Source organism: Platichthys flesus, chromosome 1 (assembly GCF_949316205.1).
Source record: "Platichthys flesus chromosome 1, fPlaFle2.1, whole genome shotgun sequence".
NCBI lineage: Eukaryota > Metazoa > Chordata > Actinopteri > Pleuronectiformes > Pleuronectidae > Platichthys > Platichthys flesus.
In genome coordinates this window covers 29,443,456-29,463,727 of record NC_084945.1, presented here as the reverse complement: position 1 = coordinate 29,463,727, position 20,272 = coordinate 29,443,456, and the positions used below count along the sequence as shown (strand labels likewise).

Genomic DNA, 20,272 nt, shown 5'->3' with positions numbered 1-20,272 from the left:
GATTTGTCCTTTAATAGTCACTTAAAACAAATTTCTAGGACCGCCTTTTTCCACTTGCGTAATATCTCAAGAATCATGTCCTTTCACAAAAAGATGCAGAAAAACTAGTCCACGAACTTTGTTAGATCCAGACTGGATTATTGTTATTCATTATTAGAAGGCTCCAGCAGTAAGTCGTTAAAGATTCTGCAGCTAATGAAACTCAGTTGGTACACAAATGACAGAAGCTGGAATTTTGAGAAATCAAACAGGTGGATTACCTGGATGTAGAAAGGTTTTTAAGAAAATGTTCATAAAATCATCGAGGTGATTTTCTATTTGGGTACAAAACCTTAGTTGACATGGCGTTTGATGACATTTGACCTCTTCTACAACTTAAGAACCACTTACAGAGACCTTGTTTCTTTATTGCTTTCATACGATCCGTAGCATCAGACCAAACACAAGACCAGCTATGAATTCCCACAGAGAAGAATGATGAATAGCAGTTACTTGCAGAGAGAGAGTCAGGGAGACAGGGTGAGTGGGAGAGTTATAGACTTGCAGGGTTGAAGCGGGAATAGGGGAGTTAACAAACCTCACTGTGTTCACACTGTTGGCCTCCCAAAATCCGAGGCAAAAGACGACACCCAGTGTGTGTGTGTGTGTGTGTGTGTGTGTGTGTGTGCAGCTGTTTCCTGTAAATGTCCATTAGAGGAGGAGAGAGCGGTAAATCCCAGTGTGATTCAGATATGCCTGCAGTTTGCAGGACTGCTAAATGGGCAAATGTCCATCTGCTATGTGGAAATGCAGTGACTTATACACTCACACACAAAAAAAAAAACTGTCACGAACACACATACGCATACTTTTGCACATGTGTATTTATATTTTTGGTTATATAATTGTAGTGCACATTCCAATTTGAGGTCAGATGAATGCTTCCCTTGGATGTTTTTTAGCAATTGAACATCCAATTATCACAAAAGTTTATATTATCATCAAACACAAACTAAGTGAATGATTAACAACTTCAATTCATGTTTTGAAGAGATTAAACCCACAAGTAGCTGGTGGCCTTTGAGCAACACAGGGAATGATTTGTATGGTCATCCATCATATGGATGACCATACAAATTAGTCTATTACAATAAGTCTATATAGACTACAATTAGTCTATTTCTAATTATCCAGCTGTTTATAATCCTAATATTCTCTCCTTGATGGAATAAAGACAGTCAACATTTGATTTTGGGCTCAGTAATAGTCAATAATGTGTGTAATCCTACCTTCATAGGGACAGTGGTTTCATAACCTTCCAAATGAGAGTGAACGTAGCTTAACCCTGCACTTGCACGTCAAAGGTTGCCTCCCCTATACTTTAAACCAGTGATTCTCAAGTGGGGGTGCGCGTACCCCTGGGGGTACTTGAAGGTACTCCAGGGGGTACTTAAGATTCTTTTTTTATATATTTAAAATTAGCATCTATTCACAAATCTTTGAAAAATTGTTATTTGACAAATATTCAATAAAATATAAGTGTAAGTTCATAACTAAATTTTATATTCAGTAGGCTTATCAATTTAATTATCCTAAAAAAACAGAGTCTCCCCCATACCGATGGTTTGACCCAACCTGGCACACGCCACCTGTCATCACCTACCTTGAAAACTTGGAGTCGAGTTGAAGTGCAGCAGCAATGCTGCTGAAACACGGAGGGACAAGTACAAAAGAAGTCGAAACCAGAGCAGAGAGCCTTCCCTAAACAACACCGTGAGAGCTTGTGCCTCTTCGGAGGGGCGCTAAAACGTAAAAGTTTTCCGTTGTGAAGTTAATGATTCATAACAAGAAGTCCGCGTCTCTACTGGTACCCTTTCAAAGTAAAAGCAATAATACAAAAGCGGAAATGAAATTGTATGACCTTAAAGCGAGCAAATATTTCACAATAAAATAACAGAAAGACACAATAATATTAACAATAACATAGATTGGGTTATTTATACTTTTTGTTTTTTCTGTGGGGAGAGATTAGCCAACAGTGGCATTAAGCCACCACATCTTCAGCGGTATCTCCAGACAAAACATGAAAGTCATGTTGGTAAGCCACCTGAGTTTTTTAAGAGGAAACTTTCTGAATTCAGGTCATCTCAAGACACGATGCGAAAAGCCTCCCCGAAGCAAACGGAAACAAGCTACCTGTCAGTATTCTTTTCGATCTTTAAAGAAGATATTTTAAGATGATAAATATTAAAAAAATATGTTTTGAGCTAATCTTTTATTTAAAACTAAGTTAATGATTTATTTTTTGGGAAGAAGTGTTTAGCTATAATTAAGTTCATGAGTTCAGTTTGAGAACATATCTTTATTATGATCCCAAAAGAGGTCACTTAAGTTGATGATTATTTTGAGGTGCACAAATCTTTATTTATATTGAGATAATAATAAAAGTCTTTAGTTATTTTTATATCTTTTTATTTCAAAATAGTTCAAGAGAGACCACTACAAATGAGCAATGTTATGGACATTGATGGAGTATAAATTTGAATGTGTCTAGTTACAAGGCTTAATAAATCACATTACATCTTTCTTTCAACCAAAAATGCTTTGCGCTGGTTAGGGGGTACTTGGCAGAATTTTTTCTTCAAAGGGGGTGTGTCACTGAAAAAAGGTTGAGAACCACTGAGATAATGTATCTCTAAGGTGTTTAGGGCCAAGTATTATAACCTCCGTTTTAGCTGAGTTAAATAAGAGAAAAATGCGGGTCATCCAGGTTTTTATGTCCTTGAGACATGCTCGAAGTTTAGTTAATTTATTACTTTGTTCAGGTTTTATTGACAAGTTTAACTGGGAGACCTCTCCTTATATTGGCCCCGGTGACCTCACAGGTCTTGGACCAAAGTGACCAATAGGAGTTGACCCTGGTGGTTCTTGACACCTTTGTGTGACATTGCCCAGACCCCAGGACATGCAGCATCCTGTTACATCCTCTGGGAGGCTGAGTTCCTTGACTTTCTAAGATCAATGGAACCTGTAGCATCTTGGGGGATTGAGTCCACTCCAGCACATGCGGCTTGTTTGTTACAAGTTTGACTGAGAGGAGGCCTGTGGTTTGCGCAAAAACCATGTCCCAACACTCATCATTAATTTGCACTAATTTGAAGCGATCAGAAAAACAAGATTTAGACCAGTTTAGTGCCGTTACTTTCATGCTAATTTACTGTTCTAGTCTCTGTAATAAAATGTGATGGTCAATTGTGTTGAATCCTGCACTGATATCTAACAGAACGAGGACAGACACAAGTCCCTGATCTGAAGCTATTAGAAGGTCATTAGTGACTTTTTCCAAGGCTGTCTCTGTGCTGTGATTGGCTCTAAACCCAGACTGAAAGTCTTCGTATATATTATTTTCCTGGAGAAACTCAAACAGCTTATTGGCTACAACTTTTTCTTAGATTTTTGACATGAAGGGGAGAGTAGATATTGGTCTATAGTTAGCTAAAACTGTTTTTTTGAGAAGGGGTTTGATTACTGCTATTTTAAAGGACTGTGGTACATAACCTGATCATAATAACAAATTGATTGTGTTCAGTAACAAACTATCAGTTAGGGGCAGAATTTATTTATTTAAGTAATATTGTAGGAATGGGATCTAAGATACAGGTTGTTGGTTTAGAACCTGAGATTAATTTGGTAATCTGATCACGGGTGATCAGAGAGAAGCTGTCTAACTTATAGGTATGATCCTCAGCCGTTTCTGAGATTTCCATTGTTGGTAGGGTATTAATGCCAATTGAGGGAAGGAGATGGTTGATTTTATGTCTAATAGTTCAAATTTTATCATTAAAAAGTTCATAAAGATATTGGTATTTGGGTAACGAGGAATACTGGGTTCGGTGGAGGTGTGACTCTCTGTCAGCCTGGCTACAGTGCTGAAGAGAAACCTGGGGTTGTTTTTATTCTCTTCTATTAATTTTGAATAGTAGGCAGCTCTAAATTTGTGGAGGGCCTTCTTATATGCTTTAACACTACTCTTCTAGTCTATGAGATTTTCAACACGGTTGCTGAAGCGCCACTGGGCTAGACTCTGCCAGTAGTTTTCCCCTGTGCATGTGTGTTAAAGGTAGATGTAGAAGAGCTGTTGAGCTAGGTAAAAAAACTCTCAGGAGGTCTTTGAGATGTAGTTTGTATGATGGGAAATTTTATTTTCCCAAAAAGAAGGCTCAAAAGGGCAGGATTAATAATGAAAATATTAAATAAAACAAAAGAGCGAAAAACAAATACTTTGTAAAAAGAAAAATAAATTGGCATAATATCCAAAACAATTAATTGCAATAAAAGTCAACTTTACCGTGTTCGCTGGTTGAGTAACAATTCGCTGGTTGAGAGCTCTAGACACACACACAGAAGCACTACTCACGCAGTAGGTGGGATTTGCTGCTGGTGATCGTGAGGTTGAACTTAAGTAGGCCTCAATTGTTTGTGTGATATTGTATGATTATCATTTGTGACATATTCTGCATTACTTTGACATATTCATATGACACATTTTTGTAGATTTGTTTGAGGTTTTTAAATAAAACCAACATGGAAAACCAAATGTTAAAAGTTCCTTCTATCCACGCACGCGCACACACACACACACACACATACACACACACACACACACACACACACACACACATGTAGGCATGCGCGCATAGGCCCATCAGTGGGCCGCAGATTACTTTCTAGTCAGAATGGTGGTCCCTGGGACAAAACGAGTTGAAAACCCCTGCTCTATGGGGTTTTGTGACTGATCCAGAGGGAGCGCAGAGAAGTGTTTAGCACTGCAGCTCTGCTTCCTGGTCCCAACTCTGGGTTGTCATGTAATAGACTGGGTAATATTCCTAGATAAGGGAGTTGCCCTATCCCAAGTGGGATGAACGCCGTCTCTCCTACAAAGACCAGGTTTCCTTCAAAAAGTTTGCCAATTATCTACAAAGCCCACACTATTTACAGGACACCACCTCGACAGCCAGCGGTTAAAAGACAACATGCAGCTTAACATGTCATCACCTGTTAATGGCCAGAGACTAAACTTTTCTCTCTCATGAGTTTGTTCAAAATGTGCATATACAATTTCAGCACTATGAAACCCTTAGGCCCAATGCCATTTCAGCCCCTCCCCCTACCCCTTGTTTTAGAGACATATCTTGTCCCTTGAAACAGAGGTACGTGGGGTAGTGGTTGAAATCCTACCATACTAATTGGGACAGCCCTTCAAGAAGCTGTTACATCATTCACCATTAGTCATCGATGTAAACACAACAAAAGGTTTTGCAGGGGATGTCATTGTAATAACATTGTTGAGATTTCAATAAACCAATGCTTGTTTTCAGTTACTACAGTGACAGACATATAATATCGAATAACATATATGCTAATGCAGGTGAATTAATGACATTTTCCATTTATCCAATGGAAATTATAATAATTAAATGTAATCATTTTACACATAAATCCAAAGCTCACAGAGGAGCGCTTAAATTCAGTAGCACATTGAAACAAACTTTAATTCCTTATTAATGGAGAGAATACTACGTGTGTTGGTCTCTATCCCCTCACCTGCTGATGATTCGTAATGCACATTGTCATAGCCCTCTTGTTTTTTTTCACTGGACATGAAGCAATCGAGAGCATTCCATTACAAGCCCAGGGAGATCTGTGCATCATCTCTCCCACACACTGTGTGTAGGAGGCCAGAAGAAAGACATTTCACAGGGCAAAGAAGTTTTGAGAAATATATATTCTACCAATCTCTTTTTTTACAACATTTGAGTTTTCTAATCACTATTCTAATTAGTAACTTATAATGGTGTAAGATATTATGATGTGTCATGAAGAGTAACTAGCCAACACCAATTCCATGTTCCTAATATTTAGAAGTGGTTAGTGGACTTTTTGTATTATCTCTCACTGCAGATGGGAGGTGACGGCATGGACCAGTTGCTCTGCCTCCTGCGGCGTTGGAATACAGACCAGGAGCGTGTTTTGCATGCGTCTGTTGTCCATCGACCAGCAGGATATTCTGACTGTTTCTGAGGAGGAGTGCAGGGAATTCAAACCTGCCATTCTGCAACCGTGCAACCAGTTTGACTGTCCCCCAACCTGGGAGGCTGAACCCTGGCAGCTGGTATTGACTTTTGTGTATTTGTGTGTGTGTGTGTGTGTGTGTGTCCATCGTATTTGACTGCATATAATAAAACCTCTTTCCTACTTCTTTCTTCTTTTGGTTCCCAGTGCTCCCAGTCATGTGGTGGGGGTGTCCAGATGCAAAAGGTTTACTGTAAGCAGCTGTTGTCCACAGGGGCCTTTAGGAGGTTGGGAGACAGATCCTGCCAGGGCCCAAAACCTGCCATGGAGAGAGGTTGCAGCAACACTGACTGTCTGCACTACACGGCTGGAGGAGAATGGGGAAAGGTGAGTACCGTTTGGTTGCATGGGGCCAAATAAACCCTTTTTTAAAGAACTTTAGTGTACTCTGGGTTGCAAACTTTTGTCATTGACGATACCAAACTTTCTTGTCAGTGTTAACCTTTGAAGGAGAGAAGAGCCAAAAGCCCAAAGCAGCGTGTACTGTCATATCCTATCAGCACTGCATACCATTATGAGTATAAACTGCTGGACAAAGAAGGCATGGTTTGCAAGAAGATTTTAGACAAAGTATTTGCAACAATGAACAATATTTTTTTTTATGAATGAACTGTGTTAACTTATAGAGACCTGAAGTGACACTTCACCAAGAAGAAATCACAGTCCTAAAAAAAATGTGTTTGTATATTAAGTATCAGTTTTTTACAAGAAGGGATTCCAAAGACAACCTGAGTACTTGTGATATAGCTGCAATGACAGGAGAACTGGGAGGGATGAATTGGGAGAGCATTACTGGATTCCATTGATTGCTTCCAAAATCTTCATGACAGTTTCAGTATTTTTTACAATTCTCCATGGCTACTTTTAAACCATGAATGTTTCCTATTCTTAGAGCAACTATAGTTAATACACAGATATTTTGCAATAGCCATTTTATCGTAAAACCAAGGAGCATGAAACTTACCACTGACATGAATCTTCAGTGAGAGTCCACCATGAAGAGTTTAACAATGGCTTGCCTAGAGATGATGTGTGTGTGTAAGTGGGTTCCTACCTGGAAATAAGTTTTCCATATAGCTCTCATTAGTCAATGTATCACAAAGCTTCAATTGTCCTGTTCTATTAGGACAAGGAATATATTATTCTTGTGCTGCTTTCGTACTTGACCATGCATTCATCCAGACAAATGGTCTAATTAGTAATTAGGGAGGGTTTGAATGTATGAAAGCCTTCCAATTGTCCACTGTCAGTTCATGTTAAATTGATGAATTTCAGTGATATTCTGTGTCTTTCACAAAAAACACATAGCATACTTGGCTCTGGCAACAAACACTTCTCTACAGTTGTGATCATTTGGCGACCTGAAGGGGGATGAGGGGGAAGCCATCAAATTGACCAACAAATGATCCTCCCCTGATAACCTGTCAATTCTGCAATCACCTCGCAGCTATTCCCCCACCCCCCATGTGAGAGAGTGCTACATGTGCAGAGAGAGAATCTGTGTTGCTACTAAAACATGTGCTGCCCAAAATAGCAGGATCTAAAGTTCTTTTAAACCAAATGGAATCAAAAAGAAGAGGGGGGTGGGTGATCTTTGCCTCGCTCATCCTCTCTCCCCACAACCACACTGCATTGTCTGTCTTTTAGATTAACCACCAGCAGAATTCGCATCGGTGTCCTTTAAAAAAAATAATTTAAATTTATTTGCCAGGCAGGATTCGGCTTCAAGTCAATATTTTCTGCTGTGCACTTTCACGCAACATTTTTCACTTCAGGGATGTTGTCCTCCAGACCCACTTTGCAAATCTGGTCTAAAAGTTAATCATCTGGAGAAACACCTCCGAGTAATACTGTGGCAATTGACGATGCAACTGGGGTCTAACAAACACAGCCAGAGACAAACAGGTCGCTTCTCAGTGTACTTTTATAAAGGAGCAAAAATAAATCTGACTCAAGGTCTAGTGGCAGAAACTTGGACTATGGGTAGAAAAGGTCTCTGGTTCGTGTCTGGTTCGACTCCACGGAGAGACAACAAAAGACGAACCTGGATTGATCTGTCAAAAAATCCAAGAGAATTCTCCCTACCCTGTCTAGTGCCCCTGAGCAAGGCACCTTACTCCCCCAACATCTGCTCCCCGGTGCGCCGTACATGGTCGCTCACTGCTCCACTGCTGGGTTAAATGCAGAGGATACATTTACCTACCATTGCATGAGTGTGTTGTGCATGTGTGGTATAAATAAAACATATCTTAACATAAATTGTCCCACACATAACCTTTTCAGGTGTCTTGCTCAGCTCAGATTTAGATCTGTCTCTGCATTTGTGTCTCCTTCCCATGTGTTTCTGGCAGCTCCACTGCTGCCTTTTGAATCCAGGGAGAGCTGGGGTGCAAACTGGTCTCAGCTGTGCTATCACCTCTCCCTGGCTCCCCTGGAGGTGCTCACTGAGCCACCTCCATGCCCACAAATACTTACACCAAGTTTGGTGAAAATTCATTCAGGCACCATTAAGTTATTTTGATTGGGCAATCAATTCACTGCTGCAATCTATAGCATATATTTGTCATTACAGTAGTAACTAACTCAAACTGATTATTTAAGGTTATGTTCTATTTCAATTTGCCCAATGTTAGATTTGTCAACATTTATACGTTAGTCAATATGTGTACATACAATTTCTACCCTGAAGAATTTTTCACTTGAATACTGAACAGTTATGCAGTGTTCAATGTATGTCCTGTGCCATTAATAATAATAATTCACTGTGAAGGATTGTGTCATCAAGTGGTGAGATTGCAAAAAAACATTCCCATTTATTTCAACTTTCTTTTACTCTGCAGTGCTCAGTGTCCTGTGGGCTGGGGATCCAGCTGAGGGAGCAACGATGTAGCCAGTTGACAGCCGTGGGCCACCAGGTGACACTGGACAGGGAGCTGTGCTCAGGATTACCCTCCCCACGTCTTGTGCGAGCCTGCCGCATGATGGCCTGTCCCAGTAAGAGTTCATACAAACACTTAATCATATGTTTGTCCTCTTTGTTGGGGTTGATTATACTAAGAAAGGCATGTTATTTATGACTGATATTCATTTAAACAGGTATTTTTGGTTTATTTGGCAATATGGTTGCAATAACCTTAGAGCTGATGTGGGTTGACTGTGTAAAATAAAATAGTTGTGAATGAAGATAAGATTTGGTATTGACAGTGCACATACCCACGACTTCATTGAACATTTAGAAGCATAGTTGATAAGCAATGAATTGAATTTAAACACACTTCCTATGACTGTGGGGCTGGTCTGGCTTTCCAGAGTCTGTGCGTGTACACCGCCTGACCGGTACATCATCGCTCTTTTCTGAAACTAATGACGGCAAATTCACACATGTAGACAGAAATAAACAGTATAAATTAAAAGGTGTAAATATTGCTAACATTATGTTTGATGGGGGTCATCATTATACATAACAGAGGAAACTTTGCACATGTATTTCTTGAGACAGGCGACAGGCGCGTTGGCTCTTAAAGCTGTATATTTTTCAGATCCCATCCACTACAAAAGCCAACTTGTGGGGTTTGCACACAGGACACTGAATGCTGCACCTGCACAGCCCCTCAACTTCAAATCTGGCATGAGTCTATTCCAGTAATGCATTTAGCATGGTATCCCCGCATATCTCTAGCCTGGATGCAAGACGAATTTAGCCCCGCCCACAACATTTGAGGTCGGGAAGTTCGGTCTGGGGCGCTCCGTTGGGGAGAAATTATGCCCGGTTCGAAATCATCCGGACCAATCAGATTGTCAGGGCGGGCTTTATACGATGATGGACAGATGATCAACGGTAACGTAATCAACCACGTCATCAAAGTGCCCTTGGGTTGAATTCGTTTTCAACAAACATGCCTGCCGCTGGAGAGCTGAGATGTGTAGATGCTGCCATTGAGTCTGTTTTAGAAGACATCGCGCCAGCGCTTGGCTGTTCACACCGGACACTGAAGCGACGCTGAACCGCCAGGCAGCGCTAATAATATCACCCATTGATCCAGTAGATTAAAAGCATATACTTACTTGTTGCTCAAACATTAAGCAACAGCGTCCCAACATTTGTCTTTCTTGGTGTTGTCTTTATATGAGGATCATACAACTCACTGTACTTCTCCACTCCAATTATTAATTTAATGTCATCCATGTTGAAGAACTTCGCTGTTTGCTCCATTAAATGTCGGGTGTCGGGGGTAAATTAGGTGTTCTCCACTCAAGCCTATGTGGAGAATATGTAGCCCCCCCCCCCCCCCCCCCCCTCTCTCTTTTTATCTGTATCACTGCTTGTGTGGCTGTAGTGGATGGGCAGAGGGGGACATTTAATAATGTCATTGGTCAAATTAAAACTCCAGGACAACAGAAGGGGACTTCAAAGTATGGGATGCATATTTGATCATTTATATCATACAAAATATGTCATCAATATAGTTTAAAATCGTTTTTCAGTGTGTTTCCTGGTGCGATACACTGGTGTCAAGCGCAAAAAATAGACGATCGCTGCACGGTGCGAGGCAGCCTTGGCGCAGCGCGGTGCTTCAGCCTCCGGTGTGACCCGCACAAAGTTTTAACATGGGAGTGGATGGGAGCCAGCTGTTATTTAAGGCTTGGCGCTGCGCTGAAGCGTCGCTTCGGCATCACTAAAGCGTCCGGTGTGAACCCAGCGTTAGTTAATAACTCACAATGCGTTGCTTAACATACGTCACATACTACGCTGCTCTGATTGGTTGTAGGTCTATCCAATTGAGCGAAGAGGAATTTTATTTCCTGGTCAGTTGAAACACGCCCCATAATCACAGCCCAATGGAGCGGTCTCAGAGTGTCAAACACTATATTAAACTAAATATATGGAAATCATATTGCAAGCAGTGGGTAATTACTTCCATTTTATACTCACCGGCCTAAGACTTTTGTGCGATGTTCAGGCATGCTAACAAAAGTTTGTTGTGACATTCCCAGAGCCGCAGTCTTGAGATCCTCACATATAATGAACCAATCCACAGCGTGCAAGGTTTTCAACGAGACCAGCAATGTCCACTGAAAAAGTTTATGATTGCATCACCCTGAAATTCAAAGACAAAAAAAAATTATTTCAATGCACAAGCAATCTTAAATGATAATACTGCATACATTTGATGTAAGCATGTATGATTCCTTCCAATCAAATTGACTTGCCTTCCTGTGGAAAAAGTTGTTTTCCCAGTTGAACAATCACAGCAGGGAATCATGATTGATCAAAATTCTTTCAGTGTGAACTTGTATTTCACCCAGCGTATTTTGGGGATTTAATAAAAAATTCTATTTGGTATATTATGAAACTCCTGTAGCTTCACTTGGATCCTCCTTGATTAAAAAACAGAACATAGCAATTGTTTTATAAAATGAATCGCAACTCCCTAACATGAAAACATTATGGTCATATTGCATACTATATATTAACCAAATTGATCTGATATTGTGGAGTAATGGTAGACAAATACAATCCTTGTTAATCTAAAGCATTCATGAATCAAAGTTAAATCATAAACCCTCCTTAATTTGAGAAAACGAAATCAGATTAAATAGAAACCCAAAATAGGGAAGCTCTCAAAACTTACAATTAATGTAAAGTAAAGGCCCTACAGTGGGCCTTTCACCCTGCACCCTGCACTGTATCGTGTAAAACTATCTAATGGGCTAATTCGTGGTTTTGTCGTCTTCCATGCGCTCCGTGGTTATTACGCAGTGCTGAGTTAAAGTGACCGGATGTTTACTAAAACGTTTTTTACGAGAGCCACACGTCATGTCCGCTCGAGCACTCGGTCCGTGGCGCATTCGGGTCCGCCTCGCTATGAACAGACTCGCAGGATCCCTAGCATTAGAGGTGTAATCTAGCCTCAAATATTAATATTATATAACATGAATAACATTCACGATCACTGAACGACACCACGCAGGGACGGTGATTTAAACAGCACACTACGACCTTGTGTTATGGCAGCGTCATAATTACTATCAAAGCAACGATAAAAACATTCGTGATAACTATTAAAATATTTTTCATAAGCATGAACTGGCTGAAGAAGCGCATTTCTCGCTAGAAATGGTGTCAGAATGTATTTTTATGCCCAAACTAAGTTAAAAAACTATATTTTTATTTGAAAAAACAAGGAATCTCCGCCATGTTTTCCTCTCCGCAGACGGGAACTTGGGAGTCACGTGACGTGAGAACACGCCAATGCAAAACAATGGGCGGACAAAATGTTACCATCTCACAATCTGACAGGGCCAGATCGTGAGATGGTAACGTCGTTCCAAGTGGACCAACATTGCCCCTGAACGTTTTCTGATGAGACTGGGTTGGCTTATGCACAAATGATGGAGGTCCACTGTTCCCTAAAACTCCCAAAGTGCTTTGTGGACTCAACACTTCCACTCCCCCCCTGTATTGTCAGGTCAGAGGGGGAGTGTGATTGAAGCAGACTGACAGAGACTCTGACACAGGACAACCGGACCTTTAATGTGCCTGTGTCCTGAAGCAGCAGTGTTATAATAATTCAGCACGGTCTATGTCCACGTCACGATGCATCCAGGAGAATTGTCCACAGCTCTAGTGCTCAGCTCTGTGCAGGACACAGCATTCACCTCCTCAGTTATTGAGCTCAGGATTAATTTTAAAACATTAATAAAGCAATTGTTTCCTTTCCTGCTGTTGTGAGATTCTTGCGTTTTTAACCTTCTGGGGCCGTCTCTCTTATCCTCAACTGTTCAGCACACTGCTCTCTTAAGGACAAACGGATGTCGTTATATGGAGAAATAGAGGCATGGCAAAATACAGAGAGCAGACTTGCCCCTGTCAATTCAGAAGTATTCAGATTCACAAACAAACGCATGGTGGTGAGACGCATGGTGGGCTGGTGCACACTTCTGTGAACATGTTAGTGTTTGTGGCCCATTTTAGTTCTGTTAAGTTCGAAGGAAGTCCGAGCTCAAGGAACAATATGATCTGATCCATAAGTACTGAGCACTCATCTCGTTTTTTCCTGGCCAAAAATTATGCGGGGTGGTACTGAGTCATCAGACTGGGGAATGGTTTTTTTTTTGTTCCAGGCCTGGGGCAGACACGCAGGAAGCCATTATGCACGGCTCCAGCACAAGGAGCCAGGGCACAGACCCAGGGACCCTAGACAATTCCAATGCCCAAACCAGAGGTCGCACAGCCAGGGAGCCATGTACAAGTCGGCTTATAGTGTTAACAGGTCTTTTCATACATGTTTGGGCTTAAAAAAGTTATATTTTATATTTTATACCGGTTCTGTCAGTAATTAACTGCTTCTCTCTGTGTCTCTAACATTTGCACTGGGCGTGTGTGTGCACCGTTACCTTCCCCTTAAGTTCCAGGACTATCATACAGGAGGTACCCAATTCGTGGCACTATAAGTGCTTTTACACCGTACTAGAATATTGTAGGGTGGCGGAAGCAGCATAATTTTCTATGCAGGAAAAACCCTGATCTAAGAATGTTGTAAAGGCTATAGATTACTAATGTAATAATGCAGCAATGGTTACAGAGTACTCCTATAATAATGGAGTAATGATATTGTCTCCACATCTAATAAGGCAGCATGGCTACAGAGAACTTGGCTAATACTGTAGAAATTACAATTGAACAGTCATAGGGCGAACTGTGTGGCTGGTGTCATCATTCACACTATCTCTGGTTCCCTGAAACTAAAATCCGTCTGATGGGAGCGCTCAGAGCTACTGACTAAAGATACACAGATCTGCTAATCTCCCAAACGTTATAATTATTGGCTTATTTAGAAAAGTCTCCATTTAGAACCAGATTTTGGAGGCACCTTCTCTTACAAATGATAAAGTTGCCTACTCAAGTTTAAACTTGTTGCACTAAATCTAAAATGACAGATACACAGTAGAGTGAATCTTTCTTAAAACTCACTCCTAGATTTAGTCCTCTCAATCCACAGCTATTGGCTTGTTCTCAGTGATATCAGGCCTCTATAATATTATACATTCCCACAGGGATAGTGTTGGTACTGTATGCGTATATGGGAGGAAGGTGATTACCCCTGGGGCAGTACTCAATGTATCCACCTCATCACAGGGTCTCACTTTAACAACTTATCAACAGATCCTGTTCTCTCTTTTTACATGAATCATTAGATGACAAAAGGTTCCCATAGAGAAAACCAGCCAAAATTATCTTCATTCATAATGCTGCAGGAGTTCCTCTAGCTCACCGCAGCTGGGACACAGACTGTAAAACACATTTACAGATTGAATACCTTGCAATACCTTGCAAGAGTGCAATGACTCCTGAGAGTCACAGTCCAAGTGTATTTCATGAAATGTTCTCTCCAGCTGCTGCTCCGTGCTCTTTCTCACAAACGCTATTGGCTAATTAGGATTGAGGTGAAGGCCGGGTCAGAGCTAAGATGGTATAATGCTGTATGGTTGAGCACTGGTGAGAAAAGAGCCATGGTTTTCACCTCTCTCCCTGACTACTTCCACACTTGACAACAAATAACATGTGTTATGTTTACGCCTGGCATCCAATTACTTTATTATTATTATTTTTCATATTTTGCCCCTTTTGAAAGCTTTTCTGGTCTCATTTTAGTTTTAAAGGTTCAGGGGTGGAGCTGTAAACAATGATGCAGATGCCCACGTTTGCATCCAGATTGACTCTTATCAGGCACGACTGAACTACCAGTGATGTATACAAAACAATACTAACACTTTCTGTCAGTAGCAGCTCCAGCCTTGTAGTTGAAAGAACAAGTGGCATAAGTCCTTACCCTCACAGGATAGAAGTATAGAAAAGGAGAATACTGAACTCAATATTTTACAAATTGAATTGGCCTACTATTGTAAATTCTGCTCAGTATAATACTTCACTGCTGTCTCACCTTGCTCAACCTTCTTTATCTCAATAAAACTCTTCAGGTAAAAGGAGGTAAGTGTCCACTCTACTGGCAGACTTATGATGTCGGTGCTCAGTAGGCCTATCCATCGAGCAATAATCACCATGGCCTTTCAAACCATATTTAAATTATGTAACTTACCCCAGACCCTATCTCAAAAAATTGTATTTTAGTTAGTGATGTCCGATGTATTTTGCATTTCACATTTAGTCCAGTTATTCCACAGGAGGGAATTTGTAAGGTCTTGTTTGCATTTTCTCATAGTCTTAGTCAAAATCTCGCAAGCTCTCATTTTAATTGAATGTGACTTTTTCAGGGAATTCTCTGTGTGAAAAACAAGTGTTTTAATACATAATACAGATGGGATTTACAAGAGCCAAAATCCAATTTTTTTGTGGGAGAAGTACACCAGAGAGGTGCACTGTATTCGTTTTCTAGCCTACTTATAAATAAAATAATACAAATATTGAGTGTGACTATAACCCTTTCTTAGAAAGGAGAGAATTGACTGGTGAACTGAAAAAAATAACTACAGTCTTGAATAATATTCAGTATAGTGGGTTTATACACGTATTTTTCGCAATCCCATTTTTTTATCCACCACCTGATTAAACATTTTACACACAAACACTTTGCAAACTGAATCCAAAATGTTTTATTATTCTTCCACAAATTAAGACTAAGACCCTCAAATTCAACAATCAAAGTGATTCTGAATAGCGGCTGTCAGTTACAGGTGGGACACACACACACAAAAATGTTGCTGATTGACTATTCTGTTTTGCCCCTAATCTTCCCCCTCCCCCCAACTCTAACCATGTTAAATGACATTAGGAAATCTGATTCAGATGAGGAAACAATGCATGCTGTTGCATGAGATCACAGCTCTAGAGTTGACTAAAGTGTATCTTGTTTGTTGAGCATGTAACTGCATATAAAAGCAACAACAAATTTAATAAGATGAGATAAAGTGTCTTACTTAGTGACATGAAAAGCTTTTTCTTAACCTCTCAGGGGGCATTCTCAAAGTGCATTTACATTTTTTACAACTTCGATACGTTTATTTAACTTACCTCTATTAACTTTGGTTTACAAAGTATGTTTGATATTTTAGAGGTAACCGGGAAGGAGGCTTGTTTTTCTGTTGTTAAGGACTTCTCTGTCAATACAAATACAGACCTTTGCACAAAAAAATGACCCTCTCTTTCTTTATTTACTCTAACAGAACAGAGCAAAGATTGGAGACCCAAAGACACTCAGAAGGTTCCAATGAAGAACCAAGTGGGACATCCAATAAAGGCCCGGGGCTATAAGAGTGGGGTTAAATGGTGTCCTATGCTAATGAGTAAGCACCACATCTACATCCAGACCCACAAGGAGAAACGCATCCATTTGACTGTTGGTGGCCATGCCTACCTTCTACCTAACACCTCCCTGGTCATCAAATGCCCTGTCAGAAAGTTTCCCAAAGCATACATCCGCTGGTTGAAAGACGGAAGCCCCATACCCATCTCCAAACGCCTGGGCATCACCAAGTCGGGCTCTCTAAAGATTCACTTTGTGACAACAGAGGACACTGGGGCATACAAATGTGTCACTGGACCAGCCTCAGATATCTTCACTCTTCATCTGATAGGTGGTGACAGCATGAAACCTGGGAGACTGTCTACTACCACTCCTGGTCCCAACAGGGAGGAAATGTTGCCTAGTTGCCACAGTCACTACTCAACCTTGAATCCATACAGGCCCGTCAGTGTATTTCTTTTGCCCCTTGGTGTCCAGGAAGTTTCGCTGCAGCCGTGGTTGAAGGAGAGGCTGATTTATATAACCCTGCAGGCTGACAGAGGAGAGATACAGCAGGAGCAAGCTTCAGAGCTCATTTCCTCACTGCTGACCCACATGTCTGCTGCCCAGCTCTGGACACGGATTACAGAGGGAGAAGTGCAGGCTAAAGGTAGATGGCAGAGTGTGTTTAACATTAAAGTCTCTTTTTACGCCACCTTTCTGTGGCTTCCATCTAATTATATTGATTTAAATAATAATGATATAAAACTTTTTATAAAGCATTAAATTACATTACATGTAATTGTAGTGTGGGTGAGCACTTTACAACCTTATTTATGTTGGTTTATTTCTGCATATCAGTTGCATATTTTGATATGGCCAGATGATGACAAACTGTATCGTCCTCAGATTATAACGGTTTATACAGTAAATCGGACATGTAATCCCAAATCAGGCCATCATATGGTTTACAGGTAATGTAGGTGAAATATTAAAACTCTCACCGATTCTTTCTGTATTTGGTTGTTCTCCCTGGGTCTTCTTCCCTTCCTCTGTCCTTAAATTTGCAGATTGCAGTTAGGTTAAATGGATACTCTAAATTGATTGTAGGTGTGAGCGGGAATTGTTGTCATCCTTTCTGTTATGATGGTGGTAAAGATGATGGATTATTTTTTGTCGATATTTAGTACACTTTTTAAGGAAGAAACTAATTGTGTTTGGAGTATATTTGATTGACAGGATGCCAGTCTTTCTTTTCTCTTCCTTTCGTTAGGCTGGGCTCTCTGAGTGCCCCTCTATTTCAGACTGTGGCCTCTTTAACTCCACTGCCCCACCTGAAAAGGGACAAATCATTCTGTGCATGGGTTAGGGTTAGTTTACAAACAGAGCTTTTGAATCTATTTACAGATAAATGGATAACTTGTGATAAAAGACAATTCCTCTCCTGGCCAATAATCTGGTCTCGGATTCAGTAATTGAAAATGTGTGTTTGGATATGACCTTTTCCCGTAGATATTCTGCCCAACTGGTCAGAGCGCTCTTCACTCGGCATTCTTGTGAACACACCACGAATCATCAGGCAGCAACAGCGCCTTCCACTGGCTTTACAGAAGAACATCAACGTCACCATTGGACATAGTGCCCTCCTCACCAATGCTACCCGATCGCTGACCATCCTTTGTCCTGTAGAGGGCAGCCCGCCTCCCAAAATTAACTGGACCAAGGATGGAGCTCTGCTGCAGTTCACTGACAGGTAACATGGTAGTGTTTGCTCTGACCAATGAAATACATTTTTAACTTTCTAGACCTGATAATTCAGCTGACACCAAAATGCTTTAAGTGCGTTTTGTTAAAGTAGTAAAATCAAAACAGAACATAGCTAAATTAAATTAGTTACCCATGGTGGATTTGTGTGAAATGCCTTCGATGAAACAACCACTGCATCACTCACACGTGAGAAATTCCACCACATCTTTTACCCCTATCATCCTTACTTGAGCGCATATTTTCAACATCATGTGTTTTCATGTAGATTTGGTGATTCATACAGACAAGAGGACTGTCACTGACATATTATGCCCATTTTACCACAGTTGATATGGTTCCTTGGGGTCTTAATGAAATGTCTCTAACATAGTTTGCTCAAAATACCACAAGGATCATTTAAAGCAGCACCTTTTTAACCTGTCTAAAACAGCCCTCCTCAGATTGACCTGTTTTGAGTCACCCGCCCCCCTCACCCCCGGTGAGCCTGGCTGAGAGAGCCCCAGCTCCCCAGTGCAGCCCCGCAGTGGGAGCAGTGGGAGCTTGAGCTGGTGCAGCATCAGCATCCTTCCAAACTGTTGAGTCAACGTTTAGAGGTGTCCCGGGGGTCCCTTGTTTATACGGCCACTAAAATGTATGACGGGTAGCAGCAGCGAGCTAACGCTAGCCGGGCTCCATCGGCCGGCTAGCGTTAGCTCGCTCGTCCAAGGCCATGTAGCGAGACTCCCTACATGGGCATGGTGTGATTATGAGGTTTATTTCAGTCGTAATCCCATTCGACGCACTCTAGCGTATGGTTTCTGACATAGAGGAACCACAACAAATGGCGGGAGTTGTTTTTTCCAGAGCTTTTGGGACGGTAGACATGCCAGTTACCCAAGTATACGTGTAGAACCACTACAAAAGTGGATTTTTCATAATATGTCCCCTTTAATGTTTTCTTGCTTTAAATTAAAGCAAGAATTAAACCTAAAAGAAACAGCAACTCTTTTCTGGGCTCCACACCAAGTGAACTGAGCCGGTATGAGAGACAGTTATTTAATCCGCGGTCAAAGCGGTTTCCTGTTTTTATTTAACTAAATGCACCTTTTCTAGAAAAATGACCTGGCCTCATAGTGCCAGTTGAATAAATAGAGGCATTATAAAGCACTTCAGACAAAAAAGACAACCTGATGGTTTCATTACATTCGCTCCAGAGACAAACTCAGGACATGTGAAGCCTAATTCATTTTCTCTCCTGCTTTGTCGCTCAGCTGGTCTCAACATTATGTGGACGTATCTTTAGTGAATCCACTATATTAAATTGATTGATCGGATATTTGATGGAGACAGACAACTAATTTCCCTTTTTTTGTAACCAAAAAATAGAGTTAGAGCAGGGGTTGGACACTCAAGAGGAATTTACATTTTAAAAACATTCGTCAAGGGCATCATTTGTTTATTAATCATATATATAAGACTAGCCTCTCTAATGTGATAGCTCAAACAGCTTCTCTTTGGTAAGCGATCTGATGTCAGATGGTAGTGCTTTTGCCCAAAACATCTTGCGCAAACAAATCCTAAACTTTAGAAAAGGAACGCGCAGCTTACAGACAACAATTCCTCATATCAAACTGATCAGTGATCCCTCAAATAATAATTTGTACCTAATCAGTAATCTACTCCAAGATGTTTTTTTAAGACAAATTGACACTTTGGAAGAAGGACTACCCTGTAGGAGTATTTTATTTTAGTTTTTATTAGCCCAGAAAACATAAATTGCTGTCATGAGATTTTGATTGTATGACTTGGGTCTTTTTGTATTTTTTTCAATTGTCTCCCCAGGAAGAAAGACACTAACTCAAAGCCAAAGTGAGACCGACACTGGAATGGCATTTACAGGACATTTGGGCTGTAAACACAATATTCTGCATGTGTCCTTTGCTACATGGAGCTGTGGAGTGAACTAAGTATGATGGTTCTCCACAACATGTGCTAAGTCTGACCTAAAATAACTTCATAAGGATTTACTGAGGTTTGTTCAAGTCATTTGAGAACAAAATGTTTAGCTCTGTATTATAATTGAGGGAAAACAGCAAAAAAAAAAAAATCCTTCCTATGTGGGGACAGCCAGTGGCTGCAGGCATTTTGTCTGTTTGTCCATCCGTCCCATT

General features: G+C 40.7%; 1 protein-coding gene across 1 annotated transcript in view; it reads left to right on the top strand.

The window, feature by feature from the left end:
• LOC133955895 (ADAMTS-like protein 3) overlaps window positions 1-20,272 on the top strand; it is a 232,242-nt gene that overhangs the window by 207,783 nt on the left and 4,187 nt on the right. The window contains exons 18-22 of the mRNA XM_062390903.1: window positions 5,941-6,151; window positions 6,259-6,438; window positions 8,952-9,105; window positions 16,297-17,025; window positions 17,868-18,108. Coding sequence (XP_062246887.1) covers window positions 5,941-6,151; window positions 6,259-6,438; window positions 8,952-9,105; window positions 16,297-17,025; window positions 17,868-18,108 — 1,515 coding nt within the window. The remainder of the gene's footprint in view (window positions 1-5,940; window positions 6,152-6,258; window positions 6,439-8,951; window positions 9,106-16,296; window positions 17,026-17,867; window positions 18,109-20,272) is intronic.